At 37.4% G+C, this 23,507-nt stretch overlaps 1 protein-coding gene across 3 annotated transcripts in view; it reads right to left on the bottom strand.

The window, feature by feature from the left end:
* The window catches only part of LOC107020310 (THO complex subunit 2), a 59,336-nt gene that overhangs the window by 10,718 nt on the left and 25,111 nt on the right, over positions 1 to 23,507 (bottom strand). For all 3 annotated transcript variants that reach the window (XM_015220611.2, XM_015220610.2, XM_027917209.1), the window contains 16 exons: positions 14,167 to 14,374; positions 13,789 to 14,031; positions 13,629 to 13,709; positions 13,427 to 13,546; positions 13,272 to 13,331; positions 12,486 to 12,613; positions 9,381 to 9,477; positions 9,160 to 9,288; positions 6,443 to 6,546; positions 5,914 to 6,094; positions 5,072 to 5,253; positions 4,317 to 4,923; positions 4,088 to 4,192; positions 3,433 to 3,588; positions 3,263 to 3,343; positions 2,315 to 2,701 (listed from right to left, as the gene is read on the bottom strand). In XM_015220611.2, coding sequence (XP_015076097.1) covers positions 2,315 to 2,701; positions 3,263 to 3,343; positions 3,433 to 3,588; positions 4,088 to 4,192; positions 4,317 to 4,923; positions 5,072 to 5,253; positions 5,914 to 6,094; positions 6,443 to 6,546; positions 9,160 to 9,288; positions 9,381 to 9,477; positions 12,486 to 12,613; positions 13,272 to 13,331; positions 13,427 to 13,546; positions 13,629 to 13,709; positions 13,789 to 14,031; positions 14,167 to 14,374 — 2,869 coding nt within the window. The remainder of the gene's footprint in view (positions 1 to 2,314; positions 2,702 to 3,262; positions 3,344 to 3,432; positions 3,589 to 4,087; positions 4,193 to 4,316; positions 4,924 to 5,071; positions 5,254 to 5,913; positions 6,095 to 6,442; positions 6,547 to 9,159; positions 9,289 to 9,380; positions 9,478 to 12,485; positions 12,614 to 13,271; positions 13,332 to 13,426; positions 13,547 to 13,628; positions 13,710 to 13,788; positions 14,032 to 14,166; positions 14,375 to 23,507) is intronic.

Genomic DNA, 23,507 nt, shown 5'->3' with positions numbered 1-23,507 from the left:
AAAATTTTCTACATCTATAAATAGTCCATAGTATGGACTATTCTTGGGAGGGAATCAATCAAATACGAAGTCGTCGTACTTTTTAGGATTCTTTTTCTTCTTTTGTTAGACATTAGTAGCTAAAGACCCTTGTTTTGGGGTTGTAGCTACGTGTAATTATTGTTGAACATCAATTGTTTTGAATTAATGTTGATTCGCTTACATTACTTTTTGTATTCTTGTTTTAGCATTCCATGCTTGATCACCATAGAGATAAATATATTGTTTATTCTTGAACTCGAGAGACGAAAGGTAGATAGACTAAAGAATACAAAGAGCTCAATCTCTCAAACATATCACTTGTTCATACTCATGTTCAGGATAGACACCCGGACGAACAACGAGCTTGGTTACGAAATAGCATGTAGTTAGACAGTCAATTGGAGTAAAGCTTAGAGGTTGAGAGAACATGATCATAAAATAACCCTATAAACTTAGTAATTTGATAACCGTATTTAATTCATGCAAGAAATGTGAGACATGAATTCTTAGTAAACTGTAGCCCTAGAATTGCCCCACTTATCTTAAAGTAATTTTATTATTTTATTCTTACATTCTTAGTATTCAAATATAAATTTAACTCGTTCGTCACGCTTGAATAAATAACTAGACTAGTATAATTTAATAAAATAGTCAAGTCCTTTGGGTTCGATAATCTTGCTCTTTTAGAGCCACAATATTACTTGCGCGACCACGTACACTTGCGCGTGCAATTGGAAGCAACAGTAACTTTATCCCCCAACACAAGCTCACTGGATACTCGCTAGTATTAAGGCTCATGCCACAAGCACATCATGAAAGGGATTCTACAGCTGACCACCCAGCATTGTGATGGTCTCGTGCCACGAGGAAGGTATGTCCAGGAACAACTAAAGCCACGCAGCGAGCCCAAGTTACAAGCCTATTCTGAGGACCCTCAATGTATCAGTTGTTGAGGTGAGACGTTGCATTGTTCATGGAGGATGTCGTTTCAACTCTATTTTATATCATTTATTTTCTTTTAGAGGTTTGCATGCCCGACAATTAGAACTCATGTTATTCCATTAGATGCTCCATAGTCTTAGTGTGCGATTTGGGCTAGAGATTTATTATTTGAGTGATCGCTGGACTTCATAGTTGATATAAATTTGCTTAACAATTATTTTGTATCTAATGACCATTAATGTGTTTGGACTTGCCCCCATTACCTCTCATTACTTACATAAATGGTTAAGTGAATGGAGAACTAGTTCGTTTGATAGGTGGTAACAGCGGGAGACAGTCACATCTAGGGGATAATTATGGACGGGACACTATGTTATGCAAATTGTGGTATAATTATGCATGTTATAAATCTCATCCCACCTTTTTGAAGGGAGATTAACGAGACCTACAGAGTACATAGTCGTATTCACGTCTGTTTTCTACTTCCTAAAAGAGAAAAGTGTTCTGAGTGACGGTGTCACAAGTTAGGCATCACCGCCATCCAATATGCTTTGGTGAACCCCCACTATAGATCCAGTGGAGGCATCTTAGTTTCATTTTTTTCATAATTGGGTTGAAAGACCCAGACTTTGATCATTCTTTTATTATTGTTGTTTCTTATTGCTTATTATGGATATGAGTGTCAAAATGGTATAAATAGGATTAGTTCTCTCAATGCTAGTAGAGTGTCGGGTGCCAGGTAAACCTAAAATTGGGGTGTGACATTACACGATGTAACTAGAGACACAAAAATTTTGTTCCATGATATAAACTTCTAGGTCAAAGTTCTAGGATAAAATTAGTGATATCAAGAGAGTCAACTACAAGTCTAAAGACAAAAAACTATTAAGTAGTTGTGAAAAAACAACACATTAAAAATTTATTAAGATTGATAATTTTTGTAGGAATAAATGTTGTGCTAAGAGATGCTATATTAGTGAAGATGTGAAAGAACACATCCATCATGAATGAAACATACATGCTCCATCAAATACAAGCTACCCAACAAAGGACTTCCATAAAGGACCAAAGCTTATGTTATTAACTAAGCTACGAATGGTTTACAAGACCGTCTCAATGCTATTTAAGATACTATGATATAATAAAAAAAAGTGAAGCTCAATAAAACTACATTTAGACATAAACTACTCTAGGCTCTTTCAAGTATCAAGTACGACGATCGATGTAAACATAATTTGCAACAATCGCATACTTAATTCAAAAGGCATAGCCACAAGAAATCCACAAAGATGTTTGCTAAATTAACATCTATTAGATTGTATTAGGAAGGTCAATACTGCAGGGAACATACCTCCTGCTCGCCAGACATCTTAGAAGCAGCTTTTATGGTACTCTCTTCCAATGGTCTACACATAGAGTTTTGATTTGGAGTATCAGACTGCAGGGTAGCAGATGGCATAGATTGCACATCCAGTCCATTAATTGATTGACTGCCCTTCTGTTTTGCCTGACCTAAATCAGGTTTCGGCATAGAACTGTCCGGCCTATCCAACTTTCCATCAACTACTCTTCCTGCCACCACGGTTCTTCCAATAGAAGGCTCACCTTGAGAAAAACTAGCACCACTCCCATTTGGGATGGCCACTGAATTACCAGCCGAAGACTTAGAAGCAGGTGCTGCTGCAAGTTTTAGTTCTAGGTAACCCATTCCAAACTCTTCATCTGTCACCCATGATGGCTGGGGAAAAAGAAGGCAAGCGAATTGCAAATATCAATTAACTAAGTCCCTGAATCAGCATATAGAAACACAAGGTAATCATAACCTCAAACAGAAATAGTTTTACTGCCCCAATTTTTTTCTTTTAATGTTTTACTGAACATGGAACTGAATGGAATTTAAGAAAGAAAGACTGCCAGACATGCCCTTTATCTCCATGAAGTCACATCAGGTCCTAACAAAATAACATGTCACTAAAAGCAAAAAAGGCGTAAACATGGGACGTGTCTAAAGATGAGAAGTGCTAATTTTTTTGGGACAAATTGGAACAAAGTACTATTTCATCTCAGGCTTTCGCCAGCCAATGCCACCCTGCTCTCCACAGGAAAAAGGAAAAATGGTAACAAGGGAAGAACAAATAACCACAACATCAGGTGAAACAGAAAAGCAAGGAAAACTCAAGTTGACAGAAGGAGAAACTCTTAAGAAACCATATAATATGGTTTTTGACTGTTGTAGTCAGGCAAGGTATTGCTTCAGAATCAGTTAAAAACTATGATCAAGCTTTAATCCAAGATTTACCTTTCTAGATGCCAAAGCTGCAGCAACCCCTGTAGCCAATACTTTGAGATCCTCTCTTTCATCAGATTTAATTTTGGCAACCTAGAAGACCAAAGAATAAAAGCAAAAACTTATGAGCTTGATGTTTTAGAGTTCTGAAGATACAATTCTGTATTCGCAATCAGGTTTACCCTCTTCTCAAGGTTTATTCCACTCTTCCGAGTAACTGGAAAGACACTGGAGATCTTTGTCAATAAAATAAGAGCATTTCTGATTTCCATGTACTCAGTTGATTCCAGACATTGTATGAGCAACCTCGTGATTCTTTGACTCCACTTCCAGTGTACCTTAAGCAGAATTGCAACTATTAAGTAATAAGGTAACCAAAGAGTATTTAACAATAAGGAAACAAGAAGCCAGGTGGAATAAAAGAAATAAAGAATCATAACTTTTTTGTATCACAATGGGAGTGGAAGTCAGAAAGAATATCTAATATATAAAATAAAGACAAGAAAATATCTTAAGAAAAAGAGAAGTAGAGGAAAGAGAGAGTAAAGGAGGACCACCTCATGAAAAAGAGGACACCTTATATACACTTTTGAAGAAAATTAGTGTTGTGAAGTAAAATTCAATCACAAATTTACGTGTTAGGATGATAATCCACACTGTTTGTAGACCGCTCATTTTAAGCTGCTGAGAAATGCTCCTATGGAGAAAATCTTTGGACGTGAAGTGATTGGCCAAATTATCACGATAGGGGCAAGTAAGGAACTGAGCGCAATTTATTCCCCACAAATTTGGACTGCACTCATGTTTTCCCATACATACGAAATGTCACAGACTAACCTTAATAAACTGTCCATACGTAACACGCTGGCTGTTGGGATATCTGTAATAGACGGCAAATCCAGGCATGTTTCCACACTCACGTTCATAAATTGATTCATCACCCTTCAATTTAAAATTTAAAAAGTTAGAAGAGGATAGTATAGCTGTACATTATTAGAAACTGCCAGTCCCACTACTACTTCAGTCCATTGAAGGTATTACGCAATAGAGATGTACTGAAGTGTACCTTCCAATAATAAGCTGTCTTCAATGTCTCATACAAAAATCTTCCTAGTCGACCTACTTCATATTCGGTGCAACAACAGATCATGGGTTGTAGTGTCTTACATATCAAAACGTCTATGTGGTTCACAGTGTTAAAGAAAGGTGTTCCAAGGGAATGAAGAGTATTAACAAACACGGCACAATACACAGCGTCCGGCATACTGAATGTACAGCGTGGAAATATACACCGCTGAAGGAATTCCATGTTGATCTTTAAAGTATCAGGACAGGAACTCAGCCATGTATCCTTTTCACGAGTCAGGCGTCTTCGAACAGATGTTACATGCTCTTCATGCCTCTGAAGCTCCGCCGTTAATCGATCTAGAGATTCTTGAATTCTTTCTTTATCTTTTTTCCTTTTTGTGATTGCAGAACTTGAATTATCAGAAAGTTCTTCCAGAGCTTTTAGAGCAGCATGCTGCTTACCAATTTCAGACTCGTAACGGGATCTAGGAACATGAAGATCATATAGTGTAAGACCCCAAAAGGTGGCATACAAGTCTGGGGACAAGCTATTCCAGGCTTTTGAAGGCAACATTGTTTTGATGGTATCAAGAAGATCGGTCCATCTACACATCAGGAAAAAAGGTTGAATAATACTTAAATTGACCATACAAGCAGGAAAATAGATTATGTGCAACAAACACAAGAACATGCAAAACATTTATATAATAACATTATCGAACTACTCAAGCATGGAGGTCAAGAAAGTATTACGAGATAGGTTTCCGAGAAGAACCAAGATCAAGGAGTAAATAAGCAGATGCTTCTGATCTTTCAGACTCCTTTTCAGCATTGGCTGCATTCACTGCTTCATCACTATCTGAAGGCCAAAAGATATCTGAATTTCTCTGACACCTGAAGAGCCTCATAACAGGCCGATAAATCAAAAATGCTACCTGAGGAGGTAAGATATCGCATGTGTTACAGGAAACACTGAAGCATATTACGTACAATGCTGTGAAAATGCTAGAACAGAGAAGTCCTAGAGAAAACCTAAGAGGAAAACATTTGGATGGAAAGTTTTTCTGCCGTTATTTTTTAAACGATCCTCACTGCCACAAACTATAATGCAGACTCCGCCACTTGGGCAGGGGCCTCTTGAAGTGCAATGCAGCTCACCACCCTCTTTGCACCTTTCTGGATATATATCAAAACGTTCTTAAATTGTAATATAAACTCAATAACAATTCATTTCAAATCTTATTTTGGTTTTTTTTATAACCAAGAAATCCAGAGAGCTAGCTAGCACATAGTTCGAAACTCGGGAGATAAAGGACTCATCCCAAACCCTTCTCTACTTAATATACCCGGCATTAGTCCCAAAATAGCAAACTCATAACGTGCTTAACAGACATGCCATGCGTTGTGCTCTTATCACGGAACCAAAGTTACGGAGGCTCTTATTTTGTCTTTAAAATGACAATTATGTCCTTTAACATATATAAATTTGAGATGCCCTTCAGTCACATGGACCCAAGACCTCAATAGATTTATTAAAAGAAGAATCACATGAAACATAAGAAAAGTTAGAAGACACCAATAGGAATCGGGATAACCTCAGGATCAAGATGATACATATGTACAAGCTCTTCCAGAGCAGGAATAAGAACAGCATAGGCAGCTGTTGGAGTCACTGCACTGGACAAAAACTCCACATACTGAAGAAGGGCTCCATGACACCTATCAAACTGTTCACTGACCATTTTAATATATGGGACTTCCGCATTTATAACTACCCTGCAGAGTAAAATGCAAGATTAAAAGAAATCAATTAATACAGTTGTTGAAACATGTAATAGAGGAATCTATGTTCAAGCACGAGAAGTAGCTCCAGGCTCTTGATTGGATCTCGATCGATATAATATTGAAATCACATTAGATGAGCCCAAAAAAAAAGTATAAACTAATAAGAAGGAAGCAACACAATCCTTCCAGATATAGTATATTCAGCATCTTTCAACTAGGAGTCAGGGAAAGAAGTTGGACTTGATTTTCACAGGAAAAATTTTTACTCTTCATAACTACATGATTCGTATTTCGGTTGTGAAATTTTTCTAGGACACAGCCAGTATTATAAATGCTTACAGGGAACGATGTTGAGCAATGAGTAGCAAAAGTGGAATTGCCAACTTTGGTTCATCTTTTGGGAGCAAAGCATCTCTCAGCCTGTTAGTTGATTTAATCAATGCCTGCAAGAAGAGCCACATTTTAGGACTCTCTGTCAAATTAGGATGCTAAATGTCAAATTAGATATCTACATCAGGCACACATCCAGGTGCAAGAGGAATCCCAAATGAATTGCAATACCATATATTTAAGATTTATGCAAAACTAAGTTTACTAGTGAAAACAACATAGACAAACTACAACATCAGAAAGACACCTCAAGCCAAAATGAGATTATTTGTTTTTGGCTGGAGCAGGAGAGGGGAGTTGATAGATTTGTATGTACCCAAGGCTCTTTAATGATGTTGTAGCTATTCATAAATGTTTGAATAACCCAACAAATCAGTGTAGATACATTATATATATTTATCTTTTTCATTTGATTGGTATATTATTTGTGTTTATCTATAACAAATCCCACTTTACGTAAATGTATTTAACTGGAAACAAGTTTACGAAATAAAAGAAGAATTTTTGAAGATAAGATAAATATATGCAAAGTACCAACATTGCCCTTACTACCATTACTAAATAAGTGGTGGTGAGAGTTCCTGATGTCTTTTCATTTTTCCCTCCCCCAGTAACAAATGAGCATTTAAAGTAAGTAATTTCAACCAAAGTCATGTCATTAAGGAGCTGTTGGTTTGTGGGACTTGTATAACAACCTTGAGATAAAATACAGGATCAGTTCATCTAACGTATGGTTGAGCTTTTAATCGAGGATAAGCAATCCCAAGATTATTTATTCCATAACTGTTGTGAAATAACAATTCAAAAGATAACTAATCCCTAAATAGAACATCATAATGACATAAATGCCATTCTCTTCTCCCCCCACAGTCCATTAAAAAGTCGAGGTAAAAATTAACGATAAAAGTTTCTCCTTATTTATGTTGTGTAAAACCAGACACATGTTTTGTACTATACCCTGTATATTCCATTTTCAGTCCATCAACCAAGCATCTACCATTTTAACTATATCTATTAAATAATCACATCATTACTTAATCCTCGTATAATAATTCGGATATAACTTGTTCGTACCAAACGACTCCTAATGGTAAAATTGGGAGGCGACTTCAAAAAATTTTAAACAGAGAAGGTGTGAGTTTTATAGGATAGACTAAAAGGGAAACTGTGTCGAACAAAACATGGCAGAGGGTATTATATGCAAAATATATCTAGCTTTTCCTTTAGTAGAGATAAGAATTGATAAGTTAGTTAGATTTGAGCCTTTTCTAGTTTGAGGCAGTCCATTCTAGTTACGCATATAGTTTGTTTTAGGAGTTCAAACTGCAAAGAAGCTAGTCCTTTATAAAAAATTAAAAAAAAGAGATACTACAATTGTTTGGATCATACTTGGGGGTGTTTGAGTTGACTTTGTTTAAGCAGTTTATAAGATAAGTCATAAGTTGATCATATCCACATTTTGGCTTTTAGCTTATTTTTGTACTCCCTCCGTCCCATTTTATGTGACACCATTTCCTTGTTGGTCAGTCCCAAAAAGGAAATGTCACTTTTCCTTATATGGTAAGTATTTAAAGGTACAATTCCTCTTTTACCCTTGTTGGTCCCACTTAACTTAATTTTAAAGATAGTACTCCAATACATTTATGAGGAGAGAGAAAGCGAGTCTACTTTTGGACTTTTTTTGAAGGGCAATTTGGTAAACATTTTAAAGTCTTCATTTATTTTTAAAACTCCGTGCCCGATCAAATGTTGCCACATAAAATGGGACGGAGGGAGTACTTTTTTGACCCAACTGTAGGCGCATAAAAGTACTTTTTGTCTTTCTCAAACACTTAGCAAAAAAAAAGCTTAGAAATTCCATTTTCAAAAATAAAAAGCTTAAAAGACAAAAACTACTTGAAATAAGTCAACCCCTACACCCTCCTAGAGCCTGTTTGGATAGGCTCATATTAAGTGTTTTTAAGCCAAAATAGCTTTTAAGAACTTTTGGAGTGTGAGTGAATTAAAAAGTGCTTTTGATTATCATACTATTTTGTTGTAGTTAATGTTCCATTTTTCATAATGTTCCATTTTTCATAATGTTTTGAGATGCATTCTATCGTATTTTACCATGATATTTTCACTCCTTTTATTTCTTTTCTGACTTGATTTCCCTTGAGACAAGGGTCTATCAGAAACAACTTATCTACCTCCTAAGGCAAGACTAAGGTTACACGCTACCCTCCCCAGACTCCACACGTGGGATTCCCCCTTGATATGTTGCTATTCCTCTTTCTATCTCTTTTATTTATCTATCTTCTCTTGCATTCTCCAATAACTCCCGATTTTCTCTCATTTCTCCCTTCTTGTCCTGCATCCCAAACAAAAGGGGGGAAACAAATCGGAAGATGGGCTTTCACGTTTCAAAATATCTAAATTGCACAATGAATGATCAAAATCAATAAGATCATCATATGTTCACTCCAATATACAAAGATTTCAAAGCTACTGGCGCTTGCATATGCAAAATCGAAATAAAGTGGTAATGGAAACTCTTCTAACCCACTTCTTTTGAAGACATTTATTTGAAAATATCATGCTCCAGCACCATTGCAGATTCAAGTAATCATTTTCCAGGATAAAAAGTATCTGAAAACTTCTGCAACTAAAATGAGTTTCTAATGCACCTTATTGTTCCGTGTTATACCAAATGAGGTAGCCTGGTAGCGCAGAGTGTCACTTCCAGCCATGGCATCCAATTGTTCCTCTGTCATATTCTCTGTATAGTGTACATTAGCCATTTGCTGAATGAGCTCCTGCACATTATCAACAACATTTCAAAGTAGGTAAATTTTCAGCCAGAAAAACCAAATCACTTGTCACAAATAATAAAAAAAAAAATCCATACCTGCATGAAAACAAGCTCAATACCATTTCCTTTCTTCAACTGATTGACAAGATACTGAAAAAGGCCCCTCAATTCCATCGACGGATATTTTTTACACCTGTAGAATTTACCAACGATTATACTAAGGTTCAAGCTACGCAAGAATGTAACATGGTATTAGGTTGACATCATTAACTCTTGTTGAAAGCAACTTCTTCTCGATCAACAGCGTGATTTAATCCATTACTGTTAAATAAGTCAAATGAAAAAAATCTGTATTTCTTAACTATAAATTGCTACGAATATAGTATTTCTAAATATAACAATTACAAAAAGAATCATCGAGAAATATTATAGCACAATTTAAGGTACGATTCAGGCAATTGACAGATGCAAGATTAAAAGGGCAATCACGGACACAAAGAACAAAGATTAGAGTGATAAAGCATATGGGATCAGCTTGCCTAACAGGAAAGATTGTGAATAAACAATATTTGACAAAACTGATTTATCACCACAAATATAATAGGAAGCGCCGAAGTTCACAACCCACGGAGCAAGGGTATTAGATGATAGAGCTCCATAGGTTGACCCCATATGAAGTATTGACCTCCTTGGTCATCCAGCTATCCTCTTGTTCATATTTGGCTTTAATCACTCTTCCCCACAATAAGTGGTTTTCTTTGGTGAACTTCAACAACCACTTCATCGTTAGAGCTTTACATTGGATTTCCAGGTTCTTGATACCCAAGCCACCCCATTTTTTCCACAAATGACTGAGTTCCACTTGACCAAATGATGGCCTTTCCTCTCTGTCGCCATGCCATAAGAAGTTCCTCCTGATTCTATTCAATCAATGGCTGAGTTCGAATGGGAAACAAGGACATATGTACGTAGGAAGTGAATCAAGGACTGAGTTGATCAAAGTCAGTCTACGTCCTCTTGACAAGTATTGGGTTTTCCATCTTGCCAATTTCTTTTCACATATCTCAATAACAGTATCCTAAATCTCAATAGGCTTTGACTTGGCCCCCAAAGGCATTCCAAGATACTATGTAGCTCGGACTCTTCAAAAATGTCAAGGGGTGCGTGTCGAATTCGCCAAAAGTAGTGTATTTTTGGAGAATCTGACACGGGTGCAGCATCGAAAGTGAGAAGTCCGCACAACTTAGCCCAGATAAATGGTTGACAAAGAGCTTACCTCTCCTCCTAGAATAGATGCCAATAGGTTCATGCGGGGAACATCATTAATGGGGTAAAGGAAGCTCTTAGCCTAGTTTACCGGAAGGCCCCTGAGATGCTTCAAAGAGCACTAGGAATACTCTGACATCTATCAATTGGTTTCTATCAGCATCACAAAATATGTGGGTGTCATCAGCATATTGCAAATGAGTCACCTCTAGGCTATCACTCCCTGCCCTAGCTACCTCAAAACCCTTTTTTTTTTTTTTGAAACTGACTTCAGAACCCTTTATCAATCCATACAAATTAGTTCTTTTGAACATAGTGTTCAATCCTTCAATGACAATGATAAACAAAAAAAGGAGAAAGAGGATCCCCTTGCCTAGGACCCCTCTAAGCCTTAAAAAAAAAAAGGAGGTGATCTGTTAATCAACAAAGAATAACTAACCGTGGATGTACAAAATCTATTTTTGCCCAAAGCGTAACTTCTGCAGCATACATAGCAAGTACTCCCAGTTTACATGATCATATGTTTTTTCTATATCTAGTTTGCAAGGATAACAGGCTTCTTTTGCTGCACTCTTGAGTCTTTTACTTCATTTGCCACTAAAATTGCATCCATGATTTGTCTTCCTTTGATGAAAGCCATTTGTTGAACATCCACCAGATTGGAGATCTCTCCTTTCAGCCTCCCCGTCAACACTTTGGAGAATAATCGTTCCCTATCAAGCTAATAGGCCTATAATCTCTTAAATCCTTAGCACCTTTCTTCTAGGGATAAGAGTTATGAATGTTGCATTGAAGCTTCTTTCAAAAACTTCCTGCTCAAGGAAGTTATGGAAGGCATTTATAATGTCCTGTTTTATAATCTCCCAACAATTGATGAAGAAACCCATGGAGAAACCATCTGGATCAGGAGCTTCATCTCCCGCACACAACTTCAGACACCTTAAGACTTCCTCCTAAGTGAATTTTTCCTACAATCTCACCTTGTCTTCCACTAAAAGAGTTGGACAATTATTGAGCACGCTGGTGGGTCTCTGATGAGTGCTCTCTGAATACAACTTTGGTAGAAGTCGATAATGGCATTATCTATTCTTGTAGACTCCGCGGTTAATTCACCTTGAAATTTTATGTTTATTCATGAAGAAGTGATGTTTTATCCATAATACTGATAAAGCTTATTGATTATTTTCTTTAAGTGAAGTAGATTGCATAGTATGGTTGTAACATATTTTTAAAAATTGTAGTTCTTTTATTATATGAAAGTTAACATGTTTGAGTTTATTTGCCTCTCATAATACCCTTTTATAACATTGCAATATTTACGCTTGAAAAATCATATTAGAATTTAGAAGTTTTGTTTCTTATGTGTTTCTTTAATCATGTTTTAAAAATAATTGAGCTATTAAAGTACTTATAATAATCTTTTCTGTTATTATACAATTTTACTACATTATAAGTTAAAAATTTAAAGATTCCATGGGGCTTACGCCTCACCTCATGCCCCTACCTTTTGAAAAACTGACCTTAACTACATAAATGACACAAGTGTATAGTGCTAAAAATCCCAACTCACATACTCGTTCCTTAAGGAAGTAGTACAACACACAGTATTATTATCGTATGCAACAAAATATGTTCAAACTAGGGAGATACTCCCTCTATTCCATATTAAGTGGATTTGCGGGAAAATGCACACCCATTAAGAAAAAGGTTTAGGACATAAACTGATCACTACTTTCCACTTTTGCCCCTTTAGTTATTCCAAAGAAAATTATAAATATGAGTAATCGACTCTCTTGAAATTATCACCTAGAAAATGCAAATGAGGGGCAAAAGTAGAAGAAATTTCCAACAACTCTCTTCAACTTTGAACAATTCACATATTTTAAACATTGAAAAAAAACTCCAAAATGAATAGCAAGAAGAAACAACACATACAAGTGACCCCAAAATGATGCCAAAGACTGAAGCCAATCAGACAAATTAAGGCCGTCATCTTTCAGCTTCTCTCTCCCACTTTGTGCCAACCGTTCAATAACAACATATTCCAAAATATCATACTCCAGCTGCTTCAAAAAATAAAATCAATAAGATAAAGTACAAATAAATCATAATATTATCCAATTTTAAATAAAATAAAACTCAAAATGTGATTTGACAAACTACTGTATATCTTTCGTGGACAAGTCATGTTAGCTATTTAAAAAATGAATACAAGGAAGCTAATGACAAGCCATAATAGGAGTGTAAAACACTAGCACAAGGTTCCTCAGCAAACTGCTAGTCAAGGCAAGATGCATGACCATGGTATAGAAGTTCTGTAACTTCTGCACAATCAGCAGCAATATGGGGACGTTTGTAAGGAATCTGAATCCCTGGGATGAAACCAACCTTAGTGCCCTTCAGGGAGGAAAATTTTAAAACAAATAAGGTTATTGACTGAAAGTTGGCTAGACGAATCAGATGATATATTTCCATAATTAAGATCTTCTAACAGACAGAAGGCATGCAATGACCAACCAGCAACAACAACAATATACCCAGTGTAATCCCAGAAGTGGGGTCTCGGATGGGTGGTGCGTACACAGCCTTGCCCAACCTTGTGAAGGTAGAGAGGTTGTTTCCGATAGACCCTCGGAACATGCAATGACCAAGCACGCATGAGAAAGAGATACACAAAGAGAAAAGTAGGAGCAGAAATGGGAAAAGAAACAATGATTAGACCTGAGTCAGATACTTAAAAGCGTCTACAACAGGTGTAATCATATCCCTGTAAGCCTCAATCTGCACAGATGAACTGTATGTTAAATCCTAAATCACAACCCAATATCTTGCAGGACTTGAAAAACATAGGCCTGTAGGCACCAATTAAATGATACCTGGTGAACAATTGTTCGCAATACTGTCATTGGATTGGCATGAGCAAGTTTGGCAACCATTCGACCAAGCTGCTTTAGATTTTCTTTTGCAAGGCGCTTCAGGATCCTCCTAGTGTCCAACTGACACAAAGTAATATCGCATTTAACAAAGATATATGGCAACAAAAATAAAATGCACTATTTCTAGACAGCAGAATAACACCTTTGCTGTTTGCCTTGCAGCCAAAAGCATTGGAAATTGCTCATCATCCTTCTCCCATTCACCATACAAACGATAACGCAGCTAAAGCAACTAACTTCTGATCAGATTACACCAAATAGCAGCAAAGGCTGTAACATGAAGATTAAAACCTTAAACCAACCTCATATGGAAGGAGACTCATTAGTTCCCAGATCTCTAGTCCAACTGCAGGATTTGCTGGTATTAATTGTAAGGAAGGAAGCAGACATCCTCCTAATGCTTCTACGATTCTTGACGTAACATCCTTCAGGTGCATTTGAGGAGTTCGATCTCCAATGGTAACAGTTTGGGAGATAAAGCCCGTTTCTCCACTAGTGACAAGCTCATGTGCACAAATGTAGTAACCTCTCAATACTCTGCATACCTGATTATCCAAGAATCAGAAATACCAATCTTAGGAAATATTTGAAATGCTTACATTAGAGTCCTGGGAAATAACCAAAATTAAGTTCCAGCGTAAACAAGAAGTCATAATATCACCAAATCAGGGGCACCAAACCTTCTGTAGCAACAACGTATCTCGATAAAGATGAGGTCCCACAGAAGAAAGCATCTCAAAAAGCTCTTTCCGAAGATTGATATAAGATCTACTGCTTGATGAATTTGCCACTTCCATAGAGTTGTCAGTGACAACTCCAGGATGTGAACCCAAAAGTTGCATCTTGCAAACAAGGTCATTTGGTCCTGATATCGATTTTTCAATGAGCCTGATCACATAAATGAAAATAGAAGTATCAGCAAGCAAGATTAATAGGAAGGACAAATGGCAAAGCTAAAGAAACAATTTGTTTTGATGTTTAATGAGAAGCCCATAACACCCTTATGATACGTTTAACGTTCTAATTTGGTCTCGATTAGGACATAATATTTGATCTCCATTTGTGCACTAACTACTTCACCAACTTCCTCTTATCACCCTCATTTAATCCCTAACATTCCAAGAAAAGATTTTGGTTCTCATTGATCACCAAATGGTGGCCTTCTCCCCTTCCTCAATTCACCTCTTGGTTCCCCTTCCTTATACCTTACATCAAAGATAAAATTTGCAACTCCTTTGGCACTAGTTGAGTGTCGCTGTTGCTAACCATTAGTATTCCCTCCTTTGATCAAGCTTCTGGAATAGTACTGCATCCTTCTCCAAACCATCAAACAGAATCCCGAATTGCTTGCTCAATTTAATCTTGTGCCAAGGTAGCGGCACCAGCCTCCACTGCCTTGATACACTCACTGGAATCATATTGAATTGGTGTTGGTTCCTCCAAAGAAATTATTTGGCTTTGGAAGGGATCACCTGTCTTCTCCCTGTTTCCACCAGTGTCAGCCATATCAAACTATGAGTATGGAATCTCTAAGGTTATGGGTGCCCCCACCATAACGTCTGCCTCCCCCTTCTGCATGTGTATTGCAGAGCTTTCTTTGATGATAAGCTCTCTTGTTTCATCACCATAACTGAAACTTCAAAAGATCTCTCCTTCGTGACCTTTTTTTAAAACTGGTAACTTTGTGTCTATTGATAGAAACAGATCAGTACATGGGTTGTACTAGGACCATATTTACAAGTAAATCCAGATCCTATGATCCCATGTCTATAATGAATCTAACACATCAATAATAGATACAGGATCATCAGACGAATCAGATTACACCAAAAACATAGAATCAAGATACAATTCAATTTGATCTGTTCTATACTATTTTTTCTATGTTCTCAAAACACCAAGAATTTCTCTCCTTCCAGATTGTCCACCATATGCTGGCACGTATGATTCTCCTTCGTGACATTTCCAAGAGTTAAATTAACTCTTTCAGTGAAAAGCTCATCAACTAAAGGAGCTGTTTTACAGGCTGCTGCTTTGGGCATAAAACACTTTGGCCCAAGATCATTTAAATGAGTGTTTCCAGCTAACGAGTAGTCCACTGGCCCACTTAGCTCTTCATTCAGATTTTCTAACCTTTTACTTGGACCCAACACCGAGTCCTTCATTAAAGAGGTCAAGTGGGCACAACCACAACTGTCATCTACTCTCTCCCCAAATGGGTTTGTTTACTAGGATTCCTAGTATTAAGGGATTTTTGTATCGTACCACAGAGGTTACTTTGTATTACCCTCTGATAAACAAGACCACAACCTGAATTGACCTAGCACTTTTCTTCTTCGAAGAAACTCGAGTGTTTTTCAAGCAAGAGATCGTATCTCACATTGTTTTCACCCATATCCAAAAGTGGTTCCTGATTCCGTCTCACGAGATTGACACCTCTTTCGGCATGTTTCTTCCATCGTTCGCAATCAAGATCTTTGCCCACTTCATATGGTTCTTCAACTCTGTCTCCTCTTCAGTAGTCAGTCAACCACCATAGAGTTCCCCAATTTCTGCAGAAACATGAATCCACCATGAAGACACCCAATTTGTGCAAAAACTTGATACGACCAAAGATGTAGGGGAACTCCTATAACTTTGACCCAAGTTTCTTTGACTTCCATGAAGGTTCGTACACAACCTAGAATCGGGCACCACAATTCTAGGCTGAGATTTAGGTTTTTCCATTTCCACTGGCCTTAAAATTATTTGTTCTACAATGAATCTGTTTGGGAATTCAAAGAAGAATGTGTTGCGGTATAACACATAATTATTGACTCCTAAAACATTACTCCACTCAGATGGCAGCCATCTTATGATTTCATACAAGGTTTGTTTCTCTTTGTTGGCCTCTTCCACAAGACACCTACTCCACAGTCCATCTTCTTGCTTCTGCTTGTCTAATGTGCTTGACACCTTTGTTTCTCTTTTGCTTTTTAAAAGCCATTTGTTGTACCTTTGTTTCTCTATTGCTTTTTAAAAGCCATTTGCTGTCTCTCACAGCCTTAAAGTGAGGACAGTTGGAGTCTGTTAAGCTTGGTAGAGTAACTGTTACCAGTATTTTGGGATTAAATGCTATATCATTCCATCAAGCATTCAAGACTGGTTCAGGATGATAATAAAAGATTTTCCCCCAGCATTTAAGGCTATAATGCTAATATAACTCCCATGTTCATTATGTTTCCTAGTACAATTCTTTCTTTTCTGTCAGCAAACTTCCATCTCCTGGTTTTCTTTTTAGCAGAGGTGACTCCTCTTAGTATGAAGCATATCCATCCCATCATCTTGCTGCTTACAGTCGATCTCCTCATCATCTTCGACTTCTCTCCGCCAATTTATACCACAGAGAACCATCTGCATTTTTTCTTTGAAATAGGTAACTTTGTATTATATCACAAAACAGTACATGGGTTGTACTGAAACCATTATATACAAATGTCTCCTTTCCACTTGTTCAGTCTATATTGAGTCTAAAACATCAATTACTGATACAGTGTCATTGGAGTATACTTTATTACACCAAAAACATAATAATAAAATGCAGTTTAACTTGAATTTCTGGACATCATTCTCTATGCTCTCAAAACACCTAGAATTCCTTTCTTTCCAAATAGTCTGCCATATACTAGCAGGGATAATTCTCCATCTGTTTTTGTCCTTTACATTCTCCCCTGCTGCCTTCCAGCTCTTCAAAGCCTCTGAGACCTTCCTGAGCATGGTCCAGGAGATGCCTTTGTGATTCAAAAAAATCCTCCATCGTTTTTGGGTATACTTGCAATGTAGGAACAGATGGTTCACTGTCCCTGATGCCTTCCATCAGAGAAAGCACCTAGAGCATAAGGTTATCCCTCTTTTCTTCAGGTTATCTTGAGTTAGAGCAGCTTCTTTGGCCAATAACCATATGAAGCATGAGATTTTATGACGTATTTGCTTCTCCGTATTTATCCAGGAGATGCCTTTGTGATTCAAAAAAATCCTCCATCGTTTTTGGGTATACTTGCAATGTAGGAACAGATGGTTCACTGTCCCTAATGCCTTCCATCAGAGAAAGCACCTAGAGCATAAGGTTATCCCTCTTTTCTTCAGGTTATCTTGAGTTAGAGCAGCTTCTTTGGCCAATAACCATATGAAGCATGAGATTTTATGACGTATTTTGCTTCTCCGTATTTGCTTCCATGGCAAATTGTACGTTTGTCGATTTGTCTGATCCATCAACTTGTAGGCCGAGTTAACTTTGAATTCCCCTCTGCTATTTCCCTTCCATCACATAACATCTTCCCCTGTTTGTAGCCCATTAAAAGCTTCCACAGTGTTGAGAAATTCTGCCACTCTTCTGTTTCCCAGTCATTGAATTGTCTTCTGAAATTGAAGCTCCACCCCTGATTTGTCCATAACTCTGCTATACTATTGTGCTGTCCCAAAACTATATTGTATATGTCAGGGAAAAGAACTTCCAGGTTTCCCTTTTCATGCCACTCATCTTTCCAAAATCTTGTCTTGCTTCCATCTACAACTTTGATCTTTGCATTACTCTTAACTTCATCCCACATGTCTCTTATTGATCTCCACAAACTCACTCCATAAGGTGTAGTCACTTCTTTGGTCATCCATATATTTTGCACTTATTACCCTTTTCCATCGCATCTAATTTTCATTGGCAAACTTCCACAACCATTTCATTCTGAGAGCTTTACTCTGTACCTTCAAGTTCTTTATCCCCATACCCCTACCTTCTTGTCAGTTATAAACTACCTTCCACTTATATCAAAAGATTTTAATCCAGCGTTGAAATAAATCATGCGCGTCCCCATATCTGAAGAAAAGGAAAAGAAAGAGACAATCGCAAAAGGAGATAGCTGTTTAGGATTGCAAGCAAGTTGGTAGTTCTCAGGCGACCTTAAGGAAAGAGGGTTCTCTCTCCCCTAGGAAGTAGGAGAGAGAGTTTCGAGAATGTGCCTAAGAGTATTTTTTAAAATTGTTCAGTTCTCTCGCTCCCCTTAGTTCCCTACAATCACCACTAGACTTTATTCTCCTTTTTGTGTCTCATCCATTCTCCCTCCCCACCCTGACATAACACCACTCAGTTCTACTAGTCTCTTGTTCAATATCTAACAAAAGAAATAATTATACCATCTTTCCCCTCTCATGGAACTCCCAAGAACTTATGAAAATTAAGGAATTTTCTCGCTGGCCATTGAGACAACTTTACCCAACAATGGTCACTAAAGGTTCAGGGATATCTTCTTCTTCCTTCAATCACCCTAAATTTTCTCCAATGTTCACAGACAGAATTGAACATTCCTCGAAACAATGGCAATTGTAGCTGAGAGTTGCCCACCTCCCCCTTCACCTCCTTACTGCATGTATTAACCATAAACTGTGGACCTAAAACTTTATTCAAACTCTCATACCTAAACAGGGAATTTCGACCTCCACCAACCATTCTTCCTTTAGTTTAGAGTTCAGTGGAATTTACCAAATCTAGCCAAAGCTTTGATGGACATAGAGTATTCATGTAATTTCAACATATAAAATATATTTTAAATCAAAACATGAAAAATAATATCCTATTCTCACACATCTCTAATAATCTTGAGTGCAGATGAATATATGGAAAAAGAGAGAAAACAAGCTACGACAAAGAAGGTAGAAACATCTGTAAAAATTTCAGCAAATACTACACAAAAGCAAGGAAGACAAAGTCATGATATATTGGCAACGGCCTCCATGATAATTACCAAGGTTTTGTAACTTCTGGCCTCCAAGGGTTGTTGAAGCTTGTGTTGGAATTTTGTTACGTGTTTGTATAATGACATCATCCAGTTTTCTAACGTGGAAGACATGAGATCTATATTGCTCCCAGGTACTCGAAAATAAAGTGAGAATAGCAAGAAAACTTAAAATCTCGCTGAGAAATAGATTAACTCTCTCAAATTAGGGTTCTGGAGACCGAAATACAATAGTGGCAATCTAGTTGGATGGAAAAGATGAACAGCATTGGGAAAAGAATCACATAGGAGAATGTCAAAGGAATGTATCACGATCCCCACATGTGCATGTGTTTCGTCAATAAGTCTAGCTGGGTTTTCTTTTGAAGAAGGTTGCGCGCCTTGTGTAAGTATTGGTTTTTGAATATCTCCCGACACTAAAGGTGACTCGGCCAGCAACTTTGGTCAATGAAAAATGCATGTTGACTATCCCTCTTCCTCCTTCACATTGCTAGTGATTGCATAGTATGAATTTTAACAAAAGGGAAATTATGCCAAGTAAAAATGAAACGAGGAGGAGAACACTCAACTTTGATTATTCTCTCAAGCTATCAGGTTTTAAACATTGGAGTTCGAATAATATCCAATGTTGCAACATTGATCTCTTCTCTCATATAACACTTGAAGAAGAAACAAAACACATAATCCCATATCACATTTCTGCGAAAGATAATCTCATTGAGACAGTCTAAAATGGGAAAGAAAATCATAGAAAAGATAATATAATTATGGGAAAGAGGACAAATATACCCCCGAACTACCGTAAATGGTATGCATATACCCTCTGTCATTCTTTTGGGACATTGATGTCCGTGTCGTCTATAAATTAGAGCATATATGCCCTTCACTCTACTGAAGGAGCAGGGGCACCAATGTCCCCGAAGTATGACGGCAGGGGCTTCAATGTTCCAAAAGTATAACGACAAGGGCACCGGTGTCTGAAAAGTATAACGGCAGGGGCACCAATGTCCCAAAAGTATGACAAAGGGTATTTGCATACCATTTACAATAGTGCAGGGGTATATCTATCCTTTTTCCCTATAATTATTGGAAAGAATTCATCTTAGTTGAATCTGACTGACTATAATGGATACACAATATAATTTACTACACTCCTAAGTCCTAACAAAGAGAAATGATAGTATCAATTACACGTCCACCTATGCACACAAAATTACAAAAATCAAATTTTCAAGGACATGAGGAGGGATCTCTGGAGCTACTTATGCAAAGAGACAGTTGCAGACAAGCTAGGAAGATGGAAAGTGATTCTATTAGCAAAAGGCCTAGGTACAAGGGGTTTAGGAATTGAAAAGGCTGACTTTTTTTTATATGAATTTCAAATGTGAGGGGTAGAAAGTGAGGAGGAAAGAGGACAAAGTTTTACGATGAAAGTAAAACTTGTGTCCTGGAATGTTCGGGGATTAAATAGTGGGGATAAGAGGAAATTTGTGAAGAGTTTAATCTTCAACTCGAAGGCTGACATTGTATGTTTACAAGAGTCAAAGTTAGAGGGTGAGATCCATGATATAATAAAAGAGATCTGGGGTGGAAGATGGGTTAAGTGTGCTTGTTTACAAGCAAGTGGCACTAGGGGGGCATTTTGATGTTATGGAACAGTATATCATGGAAAGGGGAAGTGCTGGAAACAGGTTCCTACACCCTCACCTGCAAGTTTGAGGCAGTGCTTCAAGATTTCAATTGCCACGTAACAGGAGTCTATGCTCCTAATGGCAGAGTTGAGAGAGAGCATGTATGGGTCTATGGGAGGAAATAGGTGCTGTCAGAAGTCTTTTCGAGGGGCCTTGGGCAGTGCGCAGAGATTTCAACATCATAAGATATCCATCAGAAAAGAGAAATTGCAAAAGAGAACTCTAGGTATGATATAGTTCTCTGATTTTATTGAAGATATGAACTTGGTGGACTTATAATTGGTAGGGGTAACTCACTTGGTTTAAAGGGGACAATAACAATGTTGCTTCTAGAATTGATAGGATTTTAATTTTCAAGGAGTGGGATGCCAACTTTTAGCAGAATTTGACAATGGTGCTACAGAGATTGTGCTCAAATCAAAGTCCCATTGCTCTACAATGTGGAGCTTGGGAGCAAAACAAATCCTATTTCAAGTTTGATAATTGGTGGCTCAAAACAGAGGGTTTTATGGAAAATATTAGAGAATGGCTGGAGTCTTTTGTTTTCACTGGTAAGCCTGATTATATCCTTGGGTATAAGCTCAAGGCCCTAAAAGGCAAATTGAAGGAGTGAAGTAGAACCAGCTTGGGCAACCTAGGGTTACAAAAGGTCCAAATCCTAAGCCAGTTAGCTATGTTGGATGCGGTAATGGAAAATAGAGTCCTAACAGAAGAAGAATCGGCAATGAAGGCATCTTTGATTATGAATTATGAAGAGCATCTTAAAAATGAAGAGAAAGCATGGAGACAAAGATCAAGAGCTTTGTGGCTGAAAGAGGGGGACAAAAATACTAAGGGCCCGTTTGGCCATAAGATTTCCCAAATAATATTTGGAAAAATTTGGCAAATAATGTTTGTCCATACAATTTGCCATTATTTGGCAAATAATTTTGGCAAATATCCCCAATTCCCAAATACTAGTTTTTTCTAGTATTTGGGCCAAATCTCATTATTTGGGATCTTTTGAAAATTAAATTTTTACCCCAAACTTTTATCTTTTATAAAAACACCCTCTATAGTAGTTGCTTGCGTTGTATTACATAATTTTTTACGTGGAACACCAAAATAGTGATGAAATATTTACTGAATATTAAGTAATGATTTGATTGTTAATGAAAATGATGAAATTGGCTCAAGGTAACAAAGTAATGCACTTTGTATACTTCACAATGTATGTAATGATGTTTGTTGCACTCATTTCAAAATTATCACATTGCTCTAGTATCATGGACACTATTTGTTAGTCGTAATGAACATCCAATTGACGTGTAATACAAATCTATAGTTAGTTTTGATAGTTCTAAAACTTATGGGTATAAATCATATTTTTCTAAAAAGGTGGAATATATTTTCCAAATCCTATGGCCAAACACATGGTGAAATTTCACTCAAATTTACACTCAAATAATATTTGCCAAGAATATTTAGAAATCTATGGCCAAACGCTAGCTAAGTATTTCCACAAAGTGGCCAATGCACACAAAAGATGCAACAACATTTATTAACTGATAATTCAAGATGAAATAGTGAAGGATCCAGAGAGAAATGAAGGGGGGGGGGGGGGTTATTGGTTTTTATCAGAAGCTTTATTCAGAAACCTCATATAGAAGACCTCCCAGCAACCTAATCAACTGTACAATGAACTGTTACAAAAGGAGTTTGAGGAGCAAAAAGTACTAGTATGTTTGAAGATGTGTGCCACGGACAAAGCTCCTGTCCATATGGCTACAGAATGGGGTTTTTTATCATGTGTTGGGATGTAGTGAAGAAGAATATCATGGATACCTTCAAGGATTTCCATTCTCACAATATTTTTGAGAAGAGCTTTAATGCCACCTACATTGCTTTGATCCAAAAGAAGAATGGTGCCAAGGTACTAAGAGATTTTAGGCCCATCAGCCTCATCGGAAGTGTATATAAGTTGTTATCTAAAGTGCTGACCGAAAAGCTGAAGAAAGTGGTTGACAAGCTAGTGGATGCTCAACAGATGGCATTCATTAAAATTCGACAAATAATGGATGCCATTCTAATTGCAAACGAGGTAGTAGATTCAAGAGTTACCCAAGGAAAGGCAGGAATTGTGCAACCTGGACATAGAAAAGCCATATGACCATGTGAACTGGAAGTTTTTGTTGAAGATGTTTGCATGTATGGGTTTTGGAAGGAGGTGAATTCAGTGGATCAAGTATTGCATCTCTACTGTCAGATTGTGCCCCAGAAGGTTTTTTCCCTGCTCAAAGGGGTTTGAGGCAGGGAGATCCCCTATCTCCTTTCCTTTTTATCATTGTTATGGAAGGCCTAAATAACATGATAAAGGTCGCCAGAGAGAACGAATGCCTCAGGGGTTTTGAGGTAGCAAACTCAAACCTCAATATCAAATGGCAACATAGAAGTCACTCATTTACAGTGTGCAGATGACACCTTAAAATTTTGTGACGCTAATGCGGGACAACTATTGGTTTTAAGATCAATCTTGGTGTTGTTTTAAGGAGTCTCACGTTTGCATATCAACTGGAGAAAGAG

The sequence above is a fragment of the Solanum pennellii genome, chromosome 5 (genome assembly GCF_001406875.1).
Source record: "Solanum pennellii chromosome 5, SPENNV200".
Classification (NCBI taxonomy): Eukaryota; Viridiplantae; Streptophyta; class Magnoliopsida; order Solanales; family Solanaceae; genus Solanum; species Solanum pennellii.
This window is presented reverse-complemented; position numbering and strand designations above follow the sequence as displayed.